The following is a 22,483-nucleotide window of genomic DNA, read 5'->3' as shown; positions in this document are numbered from 1 at the left end:
TCAGAAAGGAAGCCAGAGATCGGTATCAGGTGGTCTTGTGTCGCTGTACAAATGGAAGAGGCGGGTAGCGTTGTCAAGAAGGAAGCCAGAGGTCGGTATCAGGAGGTCTTGTTGAAATAACAGAGCAGCAGGCAGGAGTGAAGCTTGATTAAGGCTGTGGAGAACAATAATCACACATTGAGGGAGTGGCAGGGCCAGACTTTTATAGTGAGCCTAATCAGAAACAGAAGCAGGATCATGACAGGGGCTGGGTTTGCAGGATCTGGAACAAGGTAAAGAGTTATGCAGAGGAATTATCCAAGGGCTGAATGGCTCAGTGGGGAGAGCTACTAACTGGAGCACAGGAGGTCCCGAGTTCAATCGCTGACAGTAGCCCCCCTTCTAGGATGGCCTCCAAACATCCCAGGAGCTTGCTCACCCAGATGCTTCTAGTGAAACTCTTTTGCCTTGGAGCATGTACATTTTGGTCCAGCCACAAGGAGTTCTCCTCTGGTCCGTATCTCTGCCACTGCACAAGGTACTGAAGTCTTCCTCTATATCTTTTGGAATCCAGGATTTTCTGTGACAAGCTTGTCTTGCCCCAGAACCTTTACAGGAGTGGGAGTCGGTTGTTGTCTTCCCAAGAAGGTATTTTTCCAGAATGATTTTAGCAAGGGCATATGGAAAACAGGGTGGATCATCAGGCTGCCTGGGAGCTTCAAGTGGAAAGCCACCTGGCTAACCCTCGCTGAAATTAGGAAGGGTCTGCTAAACTTTTGGGAGAGGGCACCTGGGCCTTCAAATTTTTGGTGGATAGCCACACGTTTTCTCCAACCCGGAAGGGAGGAGCCGCTTGGCAGTGTTGGTCTGGTCTGCCACTTTTTTATAGGCATCTTGGGCTTCCTGTTAGGCCTCCTTCAATGCCTTTTGAGTCTTGGCTAATGCCATCAGTCTGTGGTTGACAGTCAGAACAGGAGTGTTGATAGGGAGGCCAGTAATGAAGATGGGATGTGTACTGTAGTTGGCATAGAACAGGCTCTGGGTGGTTGAACTATGTTGGGCATTGTTGTAAGTGAACTACGCTGTTGATAAATAATCCACCCAGTTGTCTTGAAGATGGGAAATGAAGCAGCGGAGATACTGCTCCAGAGTCTGGTTTGTTCTCTCAGTCTGGCCGTTAGTCTGAGGATGAAAGGCAGAGGAGAGTTTAATGGTAGTTCCCAGGACCGTGCAGAAGTGCTTCTACAATTTTGACGTGATCTGAACAGAGGTCCGAGACCACATCATGAGGAGTTTCATGTAGTCTGAAAACTTCCCGGATCATCAATTGTAGCTCTGTTCTGTAGAAAAGCTTCCGAAGTACCCTGTACATCCACCAGTAATAAGTCAAAAGCCCATGAGGTAACATTAAGTACTCTTGCCATATCGTAAATCATTTAATACCCTGCCACTAGTTATTGCTAGTCCCCAGACCCCACTAGTGATGCTCCCAGAGCTATTACTTCACTATTAGGGTGAATATCCACTTGTGTTTTTCTTGCGTTTTTTTTTCATGCGATATCACTGTATTTTTTAATGCGATTGTCAATGGGACTTTCTAATGTTAAAAGCGCATCACAAGTTGGTGCAGTGCAATTTTTGTGCGATGCGTTTTTAACATTAGAAAGTTCCATTGACAATCACATAAAAAAAAACGCAGCGATATCACGTTAAAAAAGCGCGCAAGAAAAATGCAAGTGTGCAGGAGCCCTTACTCAAGTGTGCAGGAGCCCTTACTCAAGTGTGCAGGAGCCCTTACTCAAGTGTGCAGGAGCCCTTACTCAAGTGTGCAGGAGCCCTTACTCAAGTGTGCAGGAGCCCTTACTCAAGTGTGCAGGAGCCCTTACTCAAGTGTGCAGGAGCCCTTACTCTAGTGTGCAGGAGCCTTTACTCTAGTGTGCAGGAGCCTTTACTCGAGTGTGCAGGAGCCCTTACTCGAGTGTGCAGGAGCCCTTACTCTAGTGTGCAGGAGCCCTTACTCAACAGTGTGGAAGGTCTATCACAGGCTTCCACCAGTACACAGGATTCCCTTTAGCTCTAGAGTGCAGTCAGGTGTTTGATGCATGAGAATACCTAAATGTGACAAAAATACAAAACCTACCAGCATATACCACTCCTTGGGCAGTCGTAAGGTAATCTAGCACTATTGTAAATTGGTTAGCAATAACAATTAACTCATCTTGAATTGCATTAGTTGGTTAGCTATCCCTAATACTGGAAACATTTTATAATCTAGACAATTGGTAGCTTCACTAGCTAATCCCTCATCCGTAGTATGATTGGGCAAATAAAATAATCTAGTAGGACAAGCCCATAAACATTACATGAGGTTTACTATTTGCCTTCATGCCAATTATCTGCAGCTCCCCTGGAAAAGTGTGAGCTCACCATTCATGACAGACCCTTATGCGGTAACCAAAGATTAGCATGACCACTACCGTGTGATCCAGGGCTCCCAACAACTTGTCATCTAAAAAAGCAGAGCGTAGCTCTGGCCCGATTTTATACAGTCTTATTTCACATCTTGTCTACTATTTTATTAGGTAGCCCATTGTAATCCCCATAGGGGGTGTGATTTGGAAACAGAGGCACTACATCATTAGTGAGCATTGCACATGCACATCCTGTCCGGGGGGACACAGTCTATTGTGACACATGTTCCTGCACAAATCACAGGACATGATGATCCCAAGTTGTTTTTTCAGACCATTACCTGACCTCCTTCATAATAAGGTAATGAGGGGTATACACACAAAAGCCTAGAGGAGGATATTATAAGAGTGCGGGTATACATAAAACAGTTCTTCGGTTTTCTATAAGTACTTAATGATTTTTACACACAAAATGTCTCAATTATTTTTCAACATATTATTCAACCACCTTCTAACTATAACTGAAGAGATATGCGTAGTTTAGTGGCTATTGGATTCTTTCTTTCGGATGGAGATTCGCATACGGTGGTTGGCATGTACCCAATTATCCTTCCAATTTGACTAAAATGGCAGTTGTCAACTGGATCTGGTATCATCCATCACGTCTCGGTTCTGAACATTTTCCCAATATGCCCTTCTGAGGACAACCCAGTTACCTTAAAACACAACTTTAAGTCTGGATCTTGGATCCTGTACTGTTTTACAGTGACTAGCTTGGATCCAATTTGGCTTTCCTTCCAGTTTCATGGAAGTCACAGTTGGTAACAGTGTTTGGTATGGCCCTTCATATCGTGGTTCCAGAGATCTTATCACGCTTGTCTTTAGGACAACCCACTCTCTCGGTTCCAAAGAATGAGTTGCATGCACAGAATCAGGATCTGGAAGGAAAGCAAACCCTTGTTTATGCACTTGGCTTAAGTGGGTTTGCAGGGCCTGAACATATTCAGTGAGTGCATTATGCTGCATCTGGAGTACCTGTGAAAAATACAACCCTGTCCTCGGTGCCGAACTAAACAGTACCTCAAAAAGAGACAGTCCCATCTTTCTATTGGGCGTGTACTTTATTGAGAACCGTGCTAAGGGAAGGGGTTCATGGCTTCCCTAACTCTGCCATTGCTTTCTGTATCTTAAGTTTCAATGTCCCATTTAGTCGCTCTATCCTTCCACTACTCTACTGGTGATAGGGGATGTGGAGGGCCTGTTCTATGTTAAGAGCTGACATGATCTCTTTCATTATTTCTGCAGTGCAGTGGGTACCCCTATGACTTTCTATGGTCTCTGGAACACCATATCTACAGATCACTTCATTTAGTAATTTAAGTGCTGTGGTTTTTGCAGTGGCTTTAGAAATGGGATACCATTCCGGTCAATCGGAGAAAAGGTCAACACAGACAAGGGCAAACTCATAAGTTCAAGTCTTTGGCAACTGTATGTAATCAATTTGCAACCTTTGGAAGGGGTAGACGGCCTTGTTGTGCATTTCAGAGGCACTTTTACCATTTTGCCAGCATTGTGCAAAGCACAGGTAATGCATGGCTGCATGTGTCAGGCAGCTGTGGTGCTGAAGCCTGGAGCAATCCAATGTTGGATCACTAGGTTACAGCCTTGGACTGATGTGTTCTCCCATGAACACAGTGTGCCATCATGGGAAAAAAGGTATGAGGGAGACACAAATGTTGCTTATTCCGCCACGGTCCATCATCTCTGTGGCTGGCTTCTGCCTCTGTCAAGCTCTTCAGTTCAAGCGATGTGGCCTGAGCCTGAAGAGACTGGAGCAGCTCCAGGTTAACTGGAGTAGCTGAAGTGACAACTTGAAGATGGACTTGTTCTTTAGGTTTGTACCTTGCAGCAGCATCTGCATGTGCATTTCCCTTGGCTTCTGCACTATTTGTCTTGGTATGGGCTTTGATTTCCACTATTTGAAGCTCTATGGGAAACATAAGGGCTTCCATCAATTGTCCCACACTCACTGCATTTTTTGTTTTCCATCTGCCATTAGAAATGCCCTCGCTCTTCAGATGGGTCCATAGTCATGTGCTATACCAAAAGCTTATCTGGAGTCAATGTATATATATTGCCGTCTTATCCTTAGCCACTATACACACTTCTGTCAGGGCCTTCAATTCTGCCTCCTGTGCTGACAGATAAGGTGGAAGTGGTTCTGCTTCTGTTACCTTACTCTGGTATAGCAATGGGCTCCTCTTTGATATGCTTAAATCCTACAGTTTCCTGTGCCATAAGGGCAATGCAGTAATGGGAATCCATGACATCTTGCTGCTCTGTTTGATATAACGATTGAAAATACAAAGTATCCTCAATTTTTCCCCCCCTCTTATCTACTCCCTCCTTATAGCCACTGAGTATGGAGCAGATTTGGTTGTGGAGCCCACTCCATACACCCTTTACGACTACATGACATATATTTAGGTTATACGGTTGGGAAGGGAGTTAAGCGTACATCTACTTTACCCTGGATTTATGTAATTGATTAATTTTTTTCTTGATCTCTGCTGCAAAATAAGAGCTAATTTTGTCAAATTCATCCTTACAGTTTATCATCTCCGGATCGCTATCAGTTTCTGCTTCAAGGAAGCCAACAGAGGGAAAGGTAAGTCAAAATGGTAAAAGGTCTCTAATTGGCTTCCCTTCCATATGTCAGTGAAGGACGATGCCAAGTGGTGTCCAGTGCAAGCATGAAAGTCAACCATTTAGATGCTGTTGTTAATTCTTACAGCCACTTTTTAAGTCCCTAACAAATAGATGGAGCTCTATCTGTCTCCCAAATGACCCTTCACAATGAAATCACCAGTTGCTGTTCAGCAGTCATAGCAGCCTGGGGCCTTGTGAAGACCCTAACGGCTTTCATGAATATCTGCCTATTAAGCCTTGCTTCTAGTAGGGCTGAATAGAATGCCTGCAAAAGTACAATATACTGTAATACTGAAGTATTGTGGTATATTGTGTAAGTGATCAAAAAGTCACTAGTTCAAGTCCTCTATGACAACTAAAAAACTGTAAAAATAATTTTTTTTTAAGTTTTAAGAAAACTTTTTTTCCATTTTTAATACCAAATAATCTAAAGCAAAAAAATCTAAATACTGTATTTGGTATCACTGCATCTATAAAAGTCAGATATATTAAAATAACACTAGAGATGAGCAAGCATACTTGTCCGAGCTTGATGCTCGTTTGAGTAGAAGTATGCTCGATGGTGCTCGTTGCTCGAGTAAATTTAATGTCCCCTCCCTGCATGTTTAACGCCATTTTTTAGCCACTAAACATGCAGGGAAGGCTTTACCACTTCCTGCTGTGAAGTGCCAACCCTGTGCATGTCGACAGCAGTGACTGGCTGGGCTGATCAGGTGACTGCCAAGTATTAAAGCTATGGTCACCCGCAGCTCGCCTCACACGCATGCTGCATGAGCTTTGGGATTGAGCTGCTGCAATAGGGAAAGCGTTAGTGTAGGTATTAGGTTGTGGTTAGGCAAGGATCCTTGCTCCGAGAAACCCAAAAGTCCTTTTTAGGACTACTACTCCTCTTATTGTGTTCTTCAGCATTTTGGCTGCCTGGGACCAGTAGTGCGCACAAATTTTCTTCAAGCATCCCGGCTGTATTCTGCCCACTGTTACAGGTTTTATGCAGTGTACTGCCAGGGCTGTACATAGGAAGTAACAGAACTCCTATCATTTCTCTATTCTTTAGTTTTTTGGGGGATCAAAGTGTACGCTATATACCCGTGTGTTGGTGGTGTGAATTCACGTTATCTAACAACAGTATACACACTAGAAAAAACTTGGGGCCCTGCTGAGAGTGTACGCTATATCCCAGTCTCTGTAGGCTGTGAATTTGCGCTATCTACCAACAGTATACAGTGTTTTACATTATTCTGGGCCTGGACAGAGTGTAATCTATATCCCAGTGTCTGTGGGCTGTGAATTTGCTGTATCTACCAACAGTATACAGTGTTTTAAATTTTTCTGGGCCTGCTCAGCGCATATTGAAGGAGGAGGAGAACGAGGGGGAAGAGTCTGCTGCCCACACTGCAGAGGGTACCCATGCTACTTCCTTCACATCTGTTCAGCGTGTATGGGCGGAAGAGGAAGAGGAGGAGGAGTAGACTGATAGTCATCCTCTTAGTGAGGACAGCGATGCGTTGCCTACTGGGACTCTGGCACACATGGCTGACTTCATGTTAAGCTGCCTTTCCCATGACCCGCGCGTTAGACGCATTCTGGCCAACCAGGATTACTGGGTGTTCAGCCTTCTCGACCCATGTTATAAGGAGAATCTTTCCACTCTCACTGCCGAAGAGGAAAGGAGTACGAGAGTGATGCAATACCACAGGGCCCTGGTGGAAAAACTGATGCTAAAGTTCCCATCTGACAATGCTTGCAGTAGAGGACCTACTTCAGTGGGCCAACTAGCAGGGGAGGCATGGGGATCAGGCAGCATGTCCAGTGCAGGCAGGGAAACACTCTCCAAGGCCTTTGCCAGTTTTATTGCTCCCCAGCCAGACTGTGTCACCACTCCCCAGTCTAAGCTGAGTCGGAGGGAACACTGTAAAAAGATGGTGAGGGAGTACATAGCCGACCGTACCAACATCCTCCGTGATCCTTCGGCTCCATACAACTATTGGGTGTCAAAACTGGACACGTGGCACGAACTTGTGCTGTACATCCTGGAGGTGCTGGCCTGCCCTGCCGCTAGCATTTTGTCAGAGAGGGTGTTTAGTGCTGCTGGCGGGATCATCACAGATAAGCGTACCCACCTGTCAACTGACAGCACCGACATGCTTACCCTCACAAAGATGAACAAAGGCTGGATTTCCGCAGACTTCTCTTCTCCACCGGTGGAAAGCTGCGGATCCTAAAGATTCTTTTCGCTTCAACAGGAGAAAAATGCATCCTATATCACCCCAAAAACGGGGAGAAGTAGCTTGGTCTATCCTTCTCTGATCTTCCTCCTCCTCCTCCTAAATCAGCATGTCAGCACGCTGAAAAGCCAATTCTTCAGAGGGCCAAAAGGCTCTGTGAAAACTAATTTTTTTGGAAGGCTGCCTCCAGGCTCTGTTAGAAGATTAAGCAACTACGAGCTCTATGTTTAAAAAAATTTTCTGGGTTTCACCTGCACTCTGAGTAAACCAATTTTTTAGGGGTACATCTATACTCTTGGTACACAAATTTTTCAGGCCTTCGCCTATACTCTAAGTAAACAAATTTTTCAGGGGTTCGCCTATACTGTTGGTACACAAATGTTTTAGGGTTTCCCATATACTCTTGGTACACAAAGGATTCCCAGCGCGGTGTTCAGCTATCTGACACTTACACAGAAGAAATTGTCCTGCTTTGGCCAATCAAATTTCTCCACGGCTCATGCTGTCCTTGGAGCGATCAAAGGAAGCGTAACTGATTTAATGAGACTTTCACAGGGTCGCTGTATACCTGTGGTGGCTACTTTTGTGACACCTCCTGCTTCAAACCAATCTTTGGTTTTAGAAAGGGTTGTTGAATAGTGCAGATGGTTTGAAGTACTAGCATCCGAGTCTGCTTTATGACCACGTTTGTGGCTCCTGACAATTTTGTGACGGAGGTGGCACGGGATTGCAATTGTGATCAGCACTGTATAACAAGACAAGTCATTGCACACTGTCTGTTTTTGGATGTCCGCTGACGTATAATACCCTGAGTGGTAAACAGCCGGATTGCTTTAGGCCTGATAAACGCACATGTCCCTGGGGGTCAGCGCTGGTTGTATGTAGAATCTGCTCCAGATCTGCTGCCCAGCGTGGGCTCCTGCTTTGGCCACTCAAATTTATGCATGGATCACCCGGTCCTCGTAGCGATCAAAGGAAGCGTAACTGATTTCATGAGACATTGACAGTTTCACTGTATACCTGTGGTGGCTACTTTTGTGACACCTCCAGCTTCAATCCAATCTTTTGTTTTAGAATGCGTTGTTGAATTGTGGAGATGTGTAGAAGTACTGGCATCTGAGTCCCCTTTATGCCTACGTTTGTGGCTCATGAAATTTTGTGACGGAGGTGGCATGGGATTGGAATAATTTGAACCCAACAGTCCTTCCTAGGACTACAACTGCTTTCATTGTGTGCATCATCAGTTCGGCTGCCTGGGACCAGTAGTGCGCACAAAGCATTCGCAAGCATCCCGGCTGTATACAGCATACTCTTACCGCTTCTATACAGTATACTGCTACTGGTGTACACAGACTATATAGCAACTAACAAAACTCCTCTCATTTTTCATTTTTCTAGTTGTTTGGGGCTAAAAGCATTTGCATAATAGGCCTAAGGGTTATATAGTGCAGATCGAGAGGAAACACAAGACACATTTCACACTGTCTATTTTTGGCTTAAAGTGTAGGCAAAATTCCTTGCAACAATCAAGGCTGGAGTTGCTGCTGGGTTTCTACTTTATTTGTTTTGGTTCCTTTACTAACAAACCTACGCCTGGATACTAGGGATCAGTCCTGTACCCAGAGCCTAGATTAGTGCAATAGGGAACATGTAGTTTATCAAAACAGGGTTTGTTATCTGAACCCCAGGCACTATAGGGACTGAACACAGATTTAGTATTTAGAGATTGAGGGAGATGATGCGTGTACTCCTGTGAGTCCTATCTAGCTGTTTGACCTGGGGAGCCAGTATATAGGAACCTATTACCTAGCATTCAATTGTCCTTGCTTGTAGACACACGCTATCATTGCTTGTGCATATCTGGACTTCCATTGTGACTTTCAGAGATTAAAGGGGTTGTCTCATGAAATCAAGTGGGGTTATATACTTCTGTATGGCCATATTAATGCACTTTGTAATGTACATTGTGCATTAATTATGAGCCATACAGAAGTTATTCACTTACCTGCTCCGTTGCTGGCGTCCCCGTCTCCATGGTGCCGTCTAAATTCGCCGTCTTCTGGCGATTTTAGACGCGCTTGCGCTGTGCGGTCTTCTCCCTGGTGAATGGGGCCGCTCGTGCCGGAGAGCGGCTCCTCGTAGCTCCGCCCCGTCACGTGTGCCGATTCCAGCCAATCAGGAGGCTGGAATCGGCAATGGACCGCACAGAGCCCACGGTGCACCATGGGAGAAGACCCGCGGTGCATCGTGGGTGAAGATCCCGGCGGCCATCTTGGTAAGGTAAGTAAGAAGAGCGGGGATTCGGGTAAGTACTAAACGTTTTGTTTTTTTTTAACCCATCCCTTGTGTTTGTCTCGCGCCGAACGGGGGGCCTATTGAAAAAAAACAAAAACCTGTTTCGGCGTGAGACAACCCCTTTAATGTCGTTTCCAGCATTTGGGATCGCACCCTATTCATTTGGGTACGCTCCTCGAGTGTTGGAAACATAAGAACCCTTTGGTTCGATACTGTGCAGAAAGGCTCCTGATGAGTCGCTCCGGCGACAGAAACGCGTCGAACCTTTGAATATCTCTCTTCTGAGCTAAGAAATAGCCTATATACAAGTACATCTAGGGCCAAAGACCCATATCTATGCACATGAACCAACTGACAGCTCTACTCTACAATGATACAAACATTTTATCAGTCTGGTATGTATCCAGATGAGTCATAAAGTCCGATGATGGGGAACCAGATACAATCAAGGACTGCGTATTTATTCAGGTGAATGTTGGACTGAAATCTGCACCGCGGTATTCTGGAGCGAGATGAACTCATCAGCGCCATTGTTCTTGCCCTCGATGATATGGTATACCCTGATTCCAATTGTAATTGGAGGATATTGGACTAGATATAACACGGTGCATATTAGAATATTTTTATGCATTTACATGTTTCCTTATTAGTATTTTAGAAAAAAAGTTAACAATCAAAGTTATGTTTTAGTTATAAAGAGTTCAGCCTGTGAAGGCACCATTTATACCACGGACTCCCCTGTGACTGGGATTCTTAAAATGAAAACTATATTGATTAAATTATTTTTTTATATATGTGTTTACGATAAGTATATAGTTCTACAAAGGAGGTGGAAATATAAATATCGACTGACCACTTCACTTCCTAATAGAGCCTAAATAAAAATCGGCTGTATGAACGTGATCGGAACGCATCAAGCGTTCCATGGACTCTGGTCCCATGACCAGAGTCACATGACTAGATCATGTGATTGAACCTCCTCCCAGAAGGAGGGCGGACTTTCGGATGGTGTCTGTAGCGAATACAACATGTATCGATAAACCTTTGTATATTTATATAAGGTGGTTTTATGTTTGGTTTTAATATGGATTTGTGCTTGAAAAAGGCGTAGTTTCACGCTGAAACGCGTAGCAATAAAAATATTCTTTCAATTACGGACCAGCGGTCTGCATTCACATTTAACCCTTGAAGCGCGAGGAAGTTTTTTTTCTCTTTTTTTGTGATGGATAATGTTAAAAATGCATTGCGGCGAAATCGCGATTTTGCGTGATGCGATTTTAACATTAACAAGTCCCATAGACCCCTGGAAAAAAAATTGCTGCGAATTTCACTGTGAAAAAGACCTGTAGTGGGTAGTCACCTTTAGTTGGTGACTTCAGTTGGTCGTCGCTGGTCAGCTTTCTTTCCCTACTGCTCATTCTCTTGTAAAACATCTCTAAAAAGTGTTAAAGGGGTTGTTCCACCGTGCGAAATGGGTCTATATACTTCTGTATGGCCATTACAAAGCACTTTATAATATAATGTATGCTTTGTAAATACGCCATACAGAAGATATATACTTACCTGATCAGGTGCCGCCCCTATATTTACCTGTTCGTTGTCCTTGGATACGACTTTTCCAGCGGTGTCTCTTTATCCAATAGTCGCACAGGCGCAGTAGCTCTTGCCGGCTGGTCAGGTCCTCGTGACTTCGCCTGGTGCAGGCGCATGTGCAGTCCGCTCACTCCATGGCAACGGCTTCACCAGCTGGCACCCACTGAAGAAGAAGAATAGCTTCCCCCAGCAGACTGTCCTCAGCTGATGGGTGAGTATGTATGTCACAGCGGGGGTGCGGGTGCGGTACTGTCAGTGGCCTTGGAGGGAGGGGTTCCAGCACATCACTTGTCCTGCAGGGAAGGGGTGCCGGGCTGTCACTTGTCCTGCGGGGGGGAGTGGGGGTGCGGGCGCTGGGCTGTCACTGGTTCTTGGGGGGGTGCCGAGCTGTCAATTGTCCTGCAAGGCGGGGGGGGGTCATACTGTCACTGGTATTAGGGGTGTGGGGTGCGGGTGCCGGCCTGTCACTTGTCCTGCAGGGGGGGTGGGGGCAGGTGTCGTATTGTCACGTAGCTGAGGAGGGTGTTGGGTGGTGGTGCTGTCACATAACACTATAACACTTGGCACAAGGGGAGTTCTGTCACATAGACTTGTCGACGGGGGTGGGAGTGCTGTCACATAGACTTGTCGCTGGGGTGGGGGTGCTGTCACATAGACTTGTTGCCGGGGAGTGCTGTCGCATAGACTTGTCGCCGTGGGGTGCTGTCGTGTAGGCTTGTCACCGTGGGTTGCTACCGCATAGACGTGTCACCGTGGCGTGCTGTCGCATAGACTTGTCGCCAGGGAAAGAGGGGGGCGGTGTTGTCACAGTAATTTGTCTCGTGAGGTAGGAGGGCAGTTGTGACAGTAATTTGTCTCGCTGGGGGCTTCACAGTAATTTATTACACACGGTGTAATCCTGCCTGTGCAGGGAGGTGAGGAGGTGAGCTGTGTCTATTGTGAATGGTGGGTCCTATGTTATCTATACTTAGGTGTTACTGTACTTGTGTGGGGGAGGGGTGGGGTGCTATCATTGTACCTGTGGGGGGGGGCGCTGTGTGGGGGCACTGTGGAGGGAGCACTATAGGGGGGGCACTATGGAGGGGGCACTGTGAAGGGAGCACTGTGGGGACACTGTGGAGGGGCACTCTGGGGGGGGCACTGTGGGGAGAGGCACTGTGGAGGGAGCACTGGGGGGCCACTGTGGGGGGGACTGTGTGGGGCAGCACTGTGAAGGGGCACTGTTGGGGGGAAATGTCAGGGGGGCACTGTGGGGAGAGGCACTGTAGGGGAGCACTGGGGGAGGACTGTGGGGGGCATTGTGGAGGGGCACTGGGAAGTGAGCACTGTGGGAGAGCACTGTGTGGGGGATGTGGGGGGGGGCACTGTGGGGAGAGCACTGTGTGTGGGGGCATGTTTGGTTTTACTTTCACTTTCAATGGCAGAGGATCGCAATCCTCTGCCATTGAAAGTAGTGATAGAGATCCCGATCTCCTGCTACTGCTCTAACAGCTGTAGCAGGAGATTCCTTCCTCTCCCCGGCATGTCCCCTCATTACTGGACACTGGGACACTGCGACAATGATGTGACACTGCTGTCCAGTGATGAGAGGACATGCAGGGGAGATGAAGGAATCTCCTGCTAACAGCTGTCAGAGCAGTGACAGGAGATCGCACTGCTCTCTCATTGCCTTAAATGAAGTCGGGCGGCTGCTGGCTCCATTGAAAGCAATGTGCGTCTCCGATAATGACGCCGGTCTTCCAGTCATGTGACCGACATCATCGGGAGCGTGCAAGCTGAGAAGAGAAAGAGCAGTGCATCATGGGAACTCCCTGGGTGGCTCCATCATTGAATGATTGTACTGGTCAGCTTTACAAGGAGAAGATAAGGAATAAAAAAGTTAACTGAATATGTTTTTTATGTGTAATTCTTCTTTATGATCCTTTTACTCTGCAGGGCTTTAATGGGGAAAAAATTACTTTGGGTGGCGGGGCAACCCCTTTAAGTAACCTAGCATCAAGTGTTTAACTTCCCTACAATGCCTCCACAGGTGAAATGAAGTATTGCACAAGGTCCATTAAAATCAAAAACTTGTCCACAAAATACACTGACACACTGGGTCCTCCTTCATATTCTTCACAGCTGCTCTCCACTGTGGCAGGTCCTGAATGCCTGACTCCCCTCTACTAATTGGGTTGTGTCATCAGAGACAAACATTTTGGTACTGCAGCCTCTGGCAGAGTGGGAGCCGTTCTTACAAAGTAGTCCTCCATTCTGGCTTACATAGGGGGTTCCTGAGCTGGTGGCCTTCATTATGATGTCTATATACCCTAACAGGCTTGACAAAGTCGAAACGTTGCCTGTTCTGCTTTTAACATGGAGCAATAAAGAAGTTTGTCTTTTTTAACACCTTTGATGCTGCCACGTATTTCTAATATTCAGCTATATACCCTAATAAGACAGATGGATGATGGTTGTGTTCCTGAGACAACCCCCTTTACAGTGATGTCCATAGTAGGATGTGTGAAAATGAGACGTCTCCACCAGAGAGCCCCTTTAAGTAATGATTGATACTTTACGTTCCAGGTAACCGCCAGCTTGGTGATGAACATCTTGAGCTCTCTAGCCGGATTGGGTGGAGGAATAATTTCTGCATTTGATGTAGGCGTAGCACAATTTTTACGCAACCCATATCTGAAGCGGACATATTGTGCATATTATAATAATGATCCGCAGTGCCTCGGAGCTTTCACTCCCTGGGTAAGAATCATTCGCTTATATTGACCGGCCACTATGCAGCAGCTGTGAGTGGCACCACTTAAAGAAATTGTATATGTCTAGAAAAACCCAGCTGTTGTCTTCCAAAAACAGCGCCACTCTTGTCCATTGGCTGTTTCTGGTATTGCAACAGATCGCATTCACTACTTGCATTAGTCATATTTCAGTAAATATTCATCTTTGACGAAGGCTCTGCTCACATCACGGTTTATATTCAGTTTCCATATCCCCGGATGTCTGCCATTGACTTCCATCATCTAGGATTCTATGCCAGGCAGTATACACTGTTATGTAGCATCCAGTTACATTGAGAGGAGAGTTTTCAAAACAGGTGAAATAGTCAACCCCCCTGTAATTCCCTCCTGCAGTCCGACTCCTGTCCATTTTTTTCCTGATGTTTTTTTTCTAAACCATTTTTATTAGTTTCCACCACCAATAACAATATAATATCAGACATTTATCACATAGGGAGTTATTTTTACATATAGGTTTATTACAAATCATTCCCCGATGTGTGACCCCCGATGTGTGACCCCTCCCCCCCCCCCCCCCCTCTCCCCCCAGAACGCTGTTTAATGACATTCGGTTACAGAAATTTGATATCAATGAAAATAAACACTCAAAAAGCTTTGTTGCACATCAAAAATGTTCCCCCCACCAGAAGTGATCATTGTGACCATCTTCATCACCGGACACACATGGAGCCTACAGTCACGTTCCTGCCGTACACGTTGTAGCGGATCACTATAGTTTTGAAGTATACTGTATAAGCGATCAAATGATTGCAAATTCAAGTCCACTGTGGGGATGTAAAAAATAAAGATTTTTTAAATTATTATTACCAATAAGTAGATATAAAACTTTTTTTTTACTTCTCCCCAATCACTGCATTAAAAAAAAAAATTAAATTGGTTTCAGTGTTTCAAGGTATTTGAAAATGTCCAATTTATTAAAATCTTACGATGTCCTTTTCACATGGCGCACAACGCCAGAAAAAGAAAATCAAAGCATGCCAGACTTGCTCTTTTTTTTGTTCACGCCCGTCTCCAAAGAAAACCTTGAAAACCAAGGAATCAAAGAGTTGTTTGTGCCCAAGACGCCTCCTGCAGCTGTCACCGGAAAAATTAAAAAAGTTATGATTTTTTTTTTTTTTTTAAGTGCGGCGGAAAAATGAAAATGGAGAATAGAAAAAGGGCTTCAGCGGAAAAGGGTTAAAGTTGCCATGGAGGAAGTGGGTGATGGTTTTGTGTAGCTCCTTCACAGATGTAGGGCGCATTCACACGAGCGTGTGTTTGTATCGTACATACGTGTGCACAAAACTGCACACCCACATATGCACACAAACACGCGTGAACGCAGGTCCGTGCAGCATTGCTGTCAATGGGGCCATGGCTGCTGCTGGCGGCCCTATTGAACGCAATAGGATGCCGGCAACCCCTGCAGTGATTTTCAGGGATGAGCTTAAAATTTAAGCCCTTCCCTGAAAATCACCTGTGGTTTGTGTAACAATAATAATATTATATATTATATTATATACCCCCCTGCCGCGGGGAATATTTACGTGCACCACGGACCTATGTTGCACACATGTCCTATATTTTACAGGTATGTGCGTTTGCATGCCTGTAAAACACGGACATGTGAACACACTATAGGGAACCAATGGTTCTAATAGACGCATGGTTTTGTGCGCACATAAACACGCTTGTCTGCATCCACCCGCAGTTTGTTGCACTGTGTGCAGATTCCTGATTGCTCCTTCATATATTGTAGCCCAGAAGAGATTCCTATCTGTGTGTCATGTCCTACAGAACGTCTCCTTTTTCTCTCTTTCAGCCTGTTGGAGGAGGTCTCCTGTCGTATACTATAGTGCTGTACATGCTGATGTTCTGCATTAGTGTATCCACAAGTGTGTTCGCCTGCAGAACTGTCTGCCGAACATCTTTTGAAGAAACGGTAAGTTACTGATTATGTAGCCTATAGTATTTACTACAAGTGTTGCTGGAACTTCCACCAATCCCAAGAGGTGGCTGGCTGCACGGATCCTCTATACTTGCGCATAGAGTCCTTATGGGGCCTACATACTTCTAAAGAAAAAGTGTAAAAAAAAGTTTTAAAAAGTTAAAGTTTAATCTCCCCTCACAGATCGTATCTGGTGTGGTGCCCACCATGAGGTCCAAGATAGGAGCTGGCGGGAGTAGAGGTGGCACTTGTCATGGTTACTCTACCAGACTCCTCCCTGGAGGGACGCATGAAACCTTCGGCCAAGGCACCGCTAGGCCTCTGCCAGGCAACTCTGGATCAGCAGTTACCTGAATAAGTGTAGTGGACAGGATGTGTTGTCACGCATGACGCCACCGTTCCTTTCACACCGATGATTCTCCAGCGGTCAAATAAAGTTTACACATAGATGAACTTGGAAAACTTAATCACTGGGAACGGGCAGTGACCGGTGAACTTTACTTCTGTTTTGGCAGGGTACAGCTTACTCGCTCGTGCAGGTGAAGACAACTTTTAGAAAATAGTCAGGGAGGAACAACTCAGGATGATACCGGGCCTACAGTCTAAGTTATCTGTAATGCTCCGCTCCTGGATACACACAATCCGGGAATCAGAATAACTCTGGAGGGAGACACAACTCTCAGCTGACACTCACCCAGTACTCTTGGGATAGATGCTGCATGGCGGACTCCTCTTCTCCTCTCACTCCTCAGAGGTGGTTCCTAGAATGGTGGTAACCTGGATACCTCTCCTCCGCTTCCATCACTTCACTACATGAGGGTTGAGGTACCCCTATGTGGCCGGCACTCTCCCTCCTCTCTCAGCCGTTGAAGTAGAAGGAACCTCCACCTAACTCTCAATCACTCATATTTATAATCATACGACACCACATGACTAGACAAACTTGTTACTTTTTCCAGACATGTCCCAGCCAGACATTAAGCTCTTCCATGCTGAGGCTGTGCAATACACATAACAGCAGACAAGACACTTTGCACAGTGCATCCACATAAAAGACATGACATGTATGACAATTATGGAGGGGTCGGATATATAGACTTCGGGCCACTACAAGGGGAGATGAAATTACATACTTAAGGCCCCGGATTTATCCAAGGAACTTACCCTGGCTTCTGCGCATGTGTCCATTGGCAAAATGTTGGACGCATGAGCAACAGCCGAGGATTGCTGGGAAAATTTAAAATCTCCCTGCTCCTGGCTAATAAACATAGCTGAGAACCCAGAGATTTCACTCGGGGCCACAGTACGCAGTCCCTAGTCATGTAATTGCCGTTATCCAATGGCAAAACTGTTAGTGCAGTTGATAAGGGGTTAATGTTCAGATTTCGTCAGTCTCTATATAGCTCTCCCTTAGCTCAGATGCTGCCTACCCATAGCTTCATTATTAGAGATGAGTGAACGTACTCGTCCGAGCTTGATACTCGTTCGAGTATTAGCGTGTTCGAGATGCTCGTTACTAGAGACGAGTACCACGCGATGTTCGGGTTACTTTCACTTTCATCTCTGAGACGTTAGCGCGTTTTTCTGGCCAATTGAAAGACAGGGAAGGCATTACAACTTCCCCCTGCGACGTTCAAGCCCTATACCACCCCCCTGCAGTGAGTGGCTGGCGAGATCAGGTGTCACCCGAGTATAAAAATTGGCCCCTCCCGCGGCTCGCCACAGATGCATTCTGACAGAGATCAGGGACAGTGCTGCTGATGCCGGAGCTGCTATGGGAAGAGCGTTAGGAGTTATTTTAGGCTTCAAGAACCCCAACGGTCCTTCTTAGGGCCACATCTAACCGTGTGCAGTAGTGTGGAGGCTGCTTTTTGCAGTGTTGCACTTTTTTTTTTTTGTTTTGTATATCGGCCATGCAGAGCATTGCGCCCTGCAGTAATTTTACATTGTCCAGGGCCAGTAGTGGTGGTGAGGCAGGGACAGAAGACATATTTAGTGTATATAGGCAGTGGGCCTTTCTAAAAACATTTGGGAAAAAAAATCTATTTGGGCTGCCTGTGACCGTCCTCTGTGTACTGGGTCTTTGCTGGGGGTAGTTGACCTAATTCATACGCAGCCAGCTAAGTGTTACAGCAGGCTTGCGCAAAATTCTTTCCTGCCTCTTTGCTGCCTCTTACATCACCGCTGTATTCCTGTCCACAAGTGTACTGGGTCTCTGCTGGGGGTAGTTGTCCTAATTCATACACAGCCAGCTAAGTGTTACAGCAGGCTTGCGCAAAATTCTTTCCTGCCTCTGCTGTGCGTTCCGTAAACAAAGTCAGCCTCCAACCACAGGCCAATAAGCGGCACATTTAATTACAGCGTTCTGTTTCTGCACTACTGCTAACACACCATGCTGAGGGGTAGGGGTAGGCCTAGAGGACGTGGACGCGGGCGAGGACGCGGAGGCCCAAGTCAGGGTGTGGGCACAGGCCGAGCCAGTGCAGTGGCCAGGGGTAGAGGCAGGGCCAGACCGAATAATCCACCAACTGTTTCCCAAAGCGCCCCCTCGTGCCATGCCACCCTGCAGAGGCCAAGGTGCTCTACGGTGTGGCAGTTTTTCACAGAGACGCCTGACGACCGACGAACAGTGATGTGCAACCTTTGTCGCGCCAAGATCAGCTGGGGAGGCACCACCACCAGCATGCGCAGGCATATGATGGCCAAGCACCCCACAAGGTGGGACGAAGGCCGTTCACCGCCTCCGGTTTGCACTGCTGCCTCTCCCCCTGTGCCCCAACATGCCACTGAGATCCAACCCCCCTCTGAGGACACAGACACGAGTGCCTACCGGCCTGCACCCACACCCTCACCTCCGCTGTCCTCGGCCCCATCCAGCAATGTCTCTCAGCGCAGCGTACAGACGTCGCTAGTGCAACTGTTTGAGCGCAAGCGCAAGTACGCCGCCACGCACCCGCACGCTCAAGCGTTAAACGTGCACATTGCCAAATTTATCAGCCTGGAGATGCTGCCGTATAGGCTTGTGGAAACGGAGGCTTTCGAAAGCATGATGGCGGCGGCCCCGCGCTACTCGGTTCCCAGTCGCCACTACTTTTCCCGATGTGCCGTCCCAGCCCTGCACGACCACGTCTCCCGCAACATTGTACGCGCACTCACCAACGTGGTTACTGCCAAGGTCCACTTAACAACGGACACGTGGACAAGCACAGGCGGGCAGGGCCACTATATTGCCCTGACAGCACATTGGGTGAATTTAGTGGAGGCTGGGACAGAGTCAGAGCCTGGGACCACTCACGTCCTACCCACCCCCAGAATTGCGGGCCCCAGCTCGGTGCTGGTATTTGCGGCGGTGTATGCTTCCTCCACTAAACCACCCTCCTCCTCCTCCAACGCAACCTCTGTCTCGCAATCAAGATGTGTCAGCAGCAGCAGCACGTCGCCAGCAGTCGGTGTCGCGCGGCGTGGCAGCACAGCGGTGGGCAAGCGTCAGCAGGCCGTGCTAAAACTACTCAGCTTAGGAGAGAAGAGGCACAAGGCCCACAAACTGCTGCATGGTCTGACAGAGCAGACCGACCGCTGGCTTTCGTCGCTGAGCCTCCAACCGGGCATAGTCGTGTGTGACAACGGCCGTAACCTGGTGGCGGCTCTGCAGCTCGGCAGCCTCACGCACGTGCCATGCCTGGCCCATGTCTTTAATTTGGTGGTTCAGCGCTTTTTAAAAAGCTACCCACACTTGTCATACCTGCTCGGAAAGGTGCGCCGGGTAAGCCCACATTTCCGCAAGTCCAAGACGGACGCTGCCACCCTGCGGAACCTGCAACATCGGTTTAATCTGCCAGTGCACCGACTGCTGTGCGACGTGCCCACACGGTGAAACTCTACGCTCCACATGTTGGCCAGACTCTATGAGCAGCGTAGAGCTATAGTGGAATACCAACTCCAACATGGGCGGCGTAGTGGGAGTCAGCCTCCTCAATTCTTTACAGAAGAGTGGGCCTGGTTGGCAGCCATCTGCCAGGTCCTTGGAAACTTTGAGGATTCTACCCAGATGGTGAGCGGCGATGCTGCAATCATTAGCGTCACCATTCCTCTGCTATGCCTCTTGAGAAGTTCCCTGCAAAGCATAAAAGCAGATGCTTTGCACTTGGAAACGGAGGCGGGGGAAGACAGTATGTCGCTGGATAGTCAGAGCACCCTCCTGTCTATATCTCAGCGTGTTGAGGAGGAGCATGAGGAGGAGGGGGAAGAGACAGCTTGGCCCACTGCTGAGGGTACCCATGCTGCTTGCCTGTCATCCTTTCAGCGTGTATGGCCGGAGGAGGAGGAGGATCCTGAAAGTGATCTTCCTAGTGAGGACAGCCATGTGTTGCGTACAGGTACCCTGGCACACATGGCTGACTTCATGTTAGGATGCCTTTCTCGAGACCCTCGCGTTACACGCATTCTGGCCACTACGGATTACTGGGTGTACACACTGCTCGACCCACGCTATAAGGAGAACCTTTCCACTCTCATACCCGAAGAGGAAAGGGGTTCGAGAGTGATGCTATACCACAGGACCCTGGCGGACAAACTGATGGTAACATTCCCATCCGACAGCGCTAGTGGCAGAAGGCGCAGTTCCGAGGGCAAGGTAGCAGGGGAGGCGCAGAGATCAGGCAGCATGTACAGCGCAGGCAGGGGAACATTCTCCAAGGCCTTTGCCAGCTTTATGGCTCCCCAGCAAGACTGTGTCACCGCTCCCCAGTCAAGGCTGAGTCGGCGGGAGCACTGTAAAAGGATGGTGAGGGAGTACGTAGCCGATCGCACGACCGTCCTCGGTGACGCCTCTGCCCCCTACAACTACTGGGTGTCGAAGCTGGACACGTGGCCTGAACTCACGCTGTATGCCCTGGAGGTGCTTGCTTGTCCTGCGGCTAGCGTCTTGTCAGAGAGGGTGTTTAGTGCGGCTGGGGGAATCATCACGGATAAGCGTACCCACCTGTCAACCGACAGTGCCGACAGGCTAACACTCATCAAGATGAACAAAGCCTGGATTTCCCCAGACTTCTCTTCTCCACCAGCGGACAGCAGCGATACCTAAGCAATACGTAGGCTGCACCCGCGGATGGAAGCATCGTTCTCTATCACCATCAAAAATGGGGACCTTTTTGCTTCATTAATCTGTGTATTCTATTCATCCTCCTCCTCCTGCTCCTCCTCCTGAAACCTGACATAATCACGCCGAACGGGCAATTTTTCTTAGGCCCACAAGGCTCACTCATATAATTTTTGTAAACAATTTTTATAGGTTTCAATGCTCATTAAAGCGTTGAAACTTTCACCTCAACCAATTTTTATTTTAACTGGGCTGCCTCCAGGCCTAGTTACCAATTAAGCCACATTAACCAAAGCGATTAATGGGTTTCACCTGCCCTCTTGGTTGGGCATGGGCAATTTTTCTGAGGTACATTAGTACTGTTGGTACACCAATTTTGTGGGGCCCTCGCCTACAGTGTAATCCAATTAATTTTTTGCCCACCTGCATTACAGCTGACGTTACATCAGCTGTGCTGGGCACTGCAATGGGATATATTTATGTACCGCCGGTGGCTTCCTGGCACCCACCCATGCTGTGGGTCCACAGGGAGTTGTAACTGCATGTGTCCACTTCTAAAGAACCCCAGTCTGACTGGGGCATGCAGTGTGGGCCGAAGCCCACCTGCATTTAATCGGACGTTACCTCAGCTGTGATGGGCACTGCAATGGGATACATTTATGTACAGCCGGTGGGTTCCAGGGAGCCACCCATGCTGTGGGTGCACACGGAATTCCCATTGTGGAGTTGTACCTGCCTGTGACTATTTATTTATAAAAAAACGCGGTCTGACTGGGGCATGCAGACACCTTGACAGAATGAATAGTGTGTGGCACATAGGTTCCCCATTGCTATGCCCACGTGTGCAGCTCCTGATGGCGGTGGCACAGGATTATATTTCTCATTGCTTCTGTACAGCATTGTGGGCTATCGCCCCGCCCCTTTTAAAGAGGGTCGCTGCCTAGCCGTGCCAACCCTCTGCAGTATGTGCCTGCGGTTCCTCCTCATGGCAGACGCACTTATAAATAGACATGAGGGTGGTGTGGCATGAGGGCAGCTGAAGGCTGCGCAGGGACACTTTGGTGTGCGCTGTGGACACTGTCGTGCGGGTGGGGGGGTTGGGCAGCATGTAACCCAGGAGAAGTGGCAGCGGAGTGTCATGCAGGCAGTGATTGTGCTTTGTTGGAGGTAGTGTGGTGCTTAGCTAAGGTATGCATTGCTAATGAGGGCTTTTCAGAAGTAAAAGTTGTTGGGAGGGGGGGGGGCCCACTCTTGCCGCTATTGTAGCTTAATAGTGGGACCTGTGAACTTGAGATGCAGCCCAACATGTAGCCCCTCGCCTGCCCTATCCGTTGCTGTGTCGTTCCCATCACTTTCTTGAATTGCCCAGATTTTCACAAATGAAAACCTTAGCGAGCATCGGCGATATACAAAAATGCTCGGGTCGCCCATTGACTTCAATGGGGTTCGTTACT

The 22,483-nt window shown here is 47.6% G+C and overlaps 1 protein-coding gene across 2 annotated transcripts in view; it reads left to right on the top strand.

Moving 5' to 3' along the window:
- The window catches only part of LOC136631802 (membrane-spanning 4-domains subfamily A member 4A-like), a 452,683-nt gene that overhangs the window by 4,900 nt on the left and 425,300 nt on the right, over positions 1 to 22,483 (top strand). For both annotated transcript variants that reach the window (XR_010793087.1, XM_066606171.1), the window contains exons 3-5: positions 5,002 to 5,058; positions 13,778 to 13,951; positions 15,806 to 15,925. Coding sequence is in view for 1 of the 2 variants with exons in the window: in XM_066606171.1 (XP_066462268.1) it covers positions 5,002 to 5,058; positions 13,778 to 13,951; positions 15,806 to 15,925 (351 nt within the window). In the remaining variant the exon portion in view is untranslated. The remainder of the gene's footprint in view (positions 1 to 5,001; positions 5,059 to 13,777; positions 13,952 to 15,805; positions 15,926 to 22,483) is intronic.

This window comes from Eleutherodactylus coqui, chromosome 6, assembly GCF_035609145.1.
Source record: "Eleutherodactylus coqui strain aEleCoq1 chromosome 6, aEleCoq1.hap1, whole genome shotgun sequence".
Lineage (NCBI taxonomy): Eukaryota > Metazoa > Chordata > Amphibia > Anura > Eleutherodactylidae > Eleutherodactylus > Eleutherodactylus coqui.
Note: the sequence above shows the minus strand (reverse complement) of the source record. Positions and strands in the feature narration are given on the sequence as shown.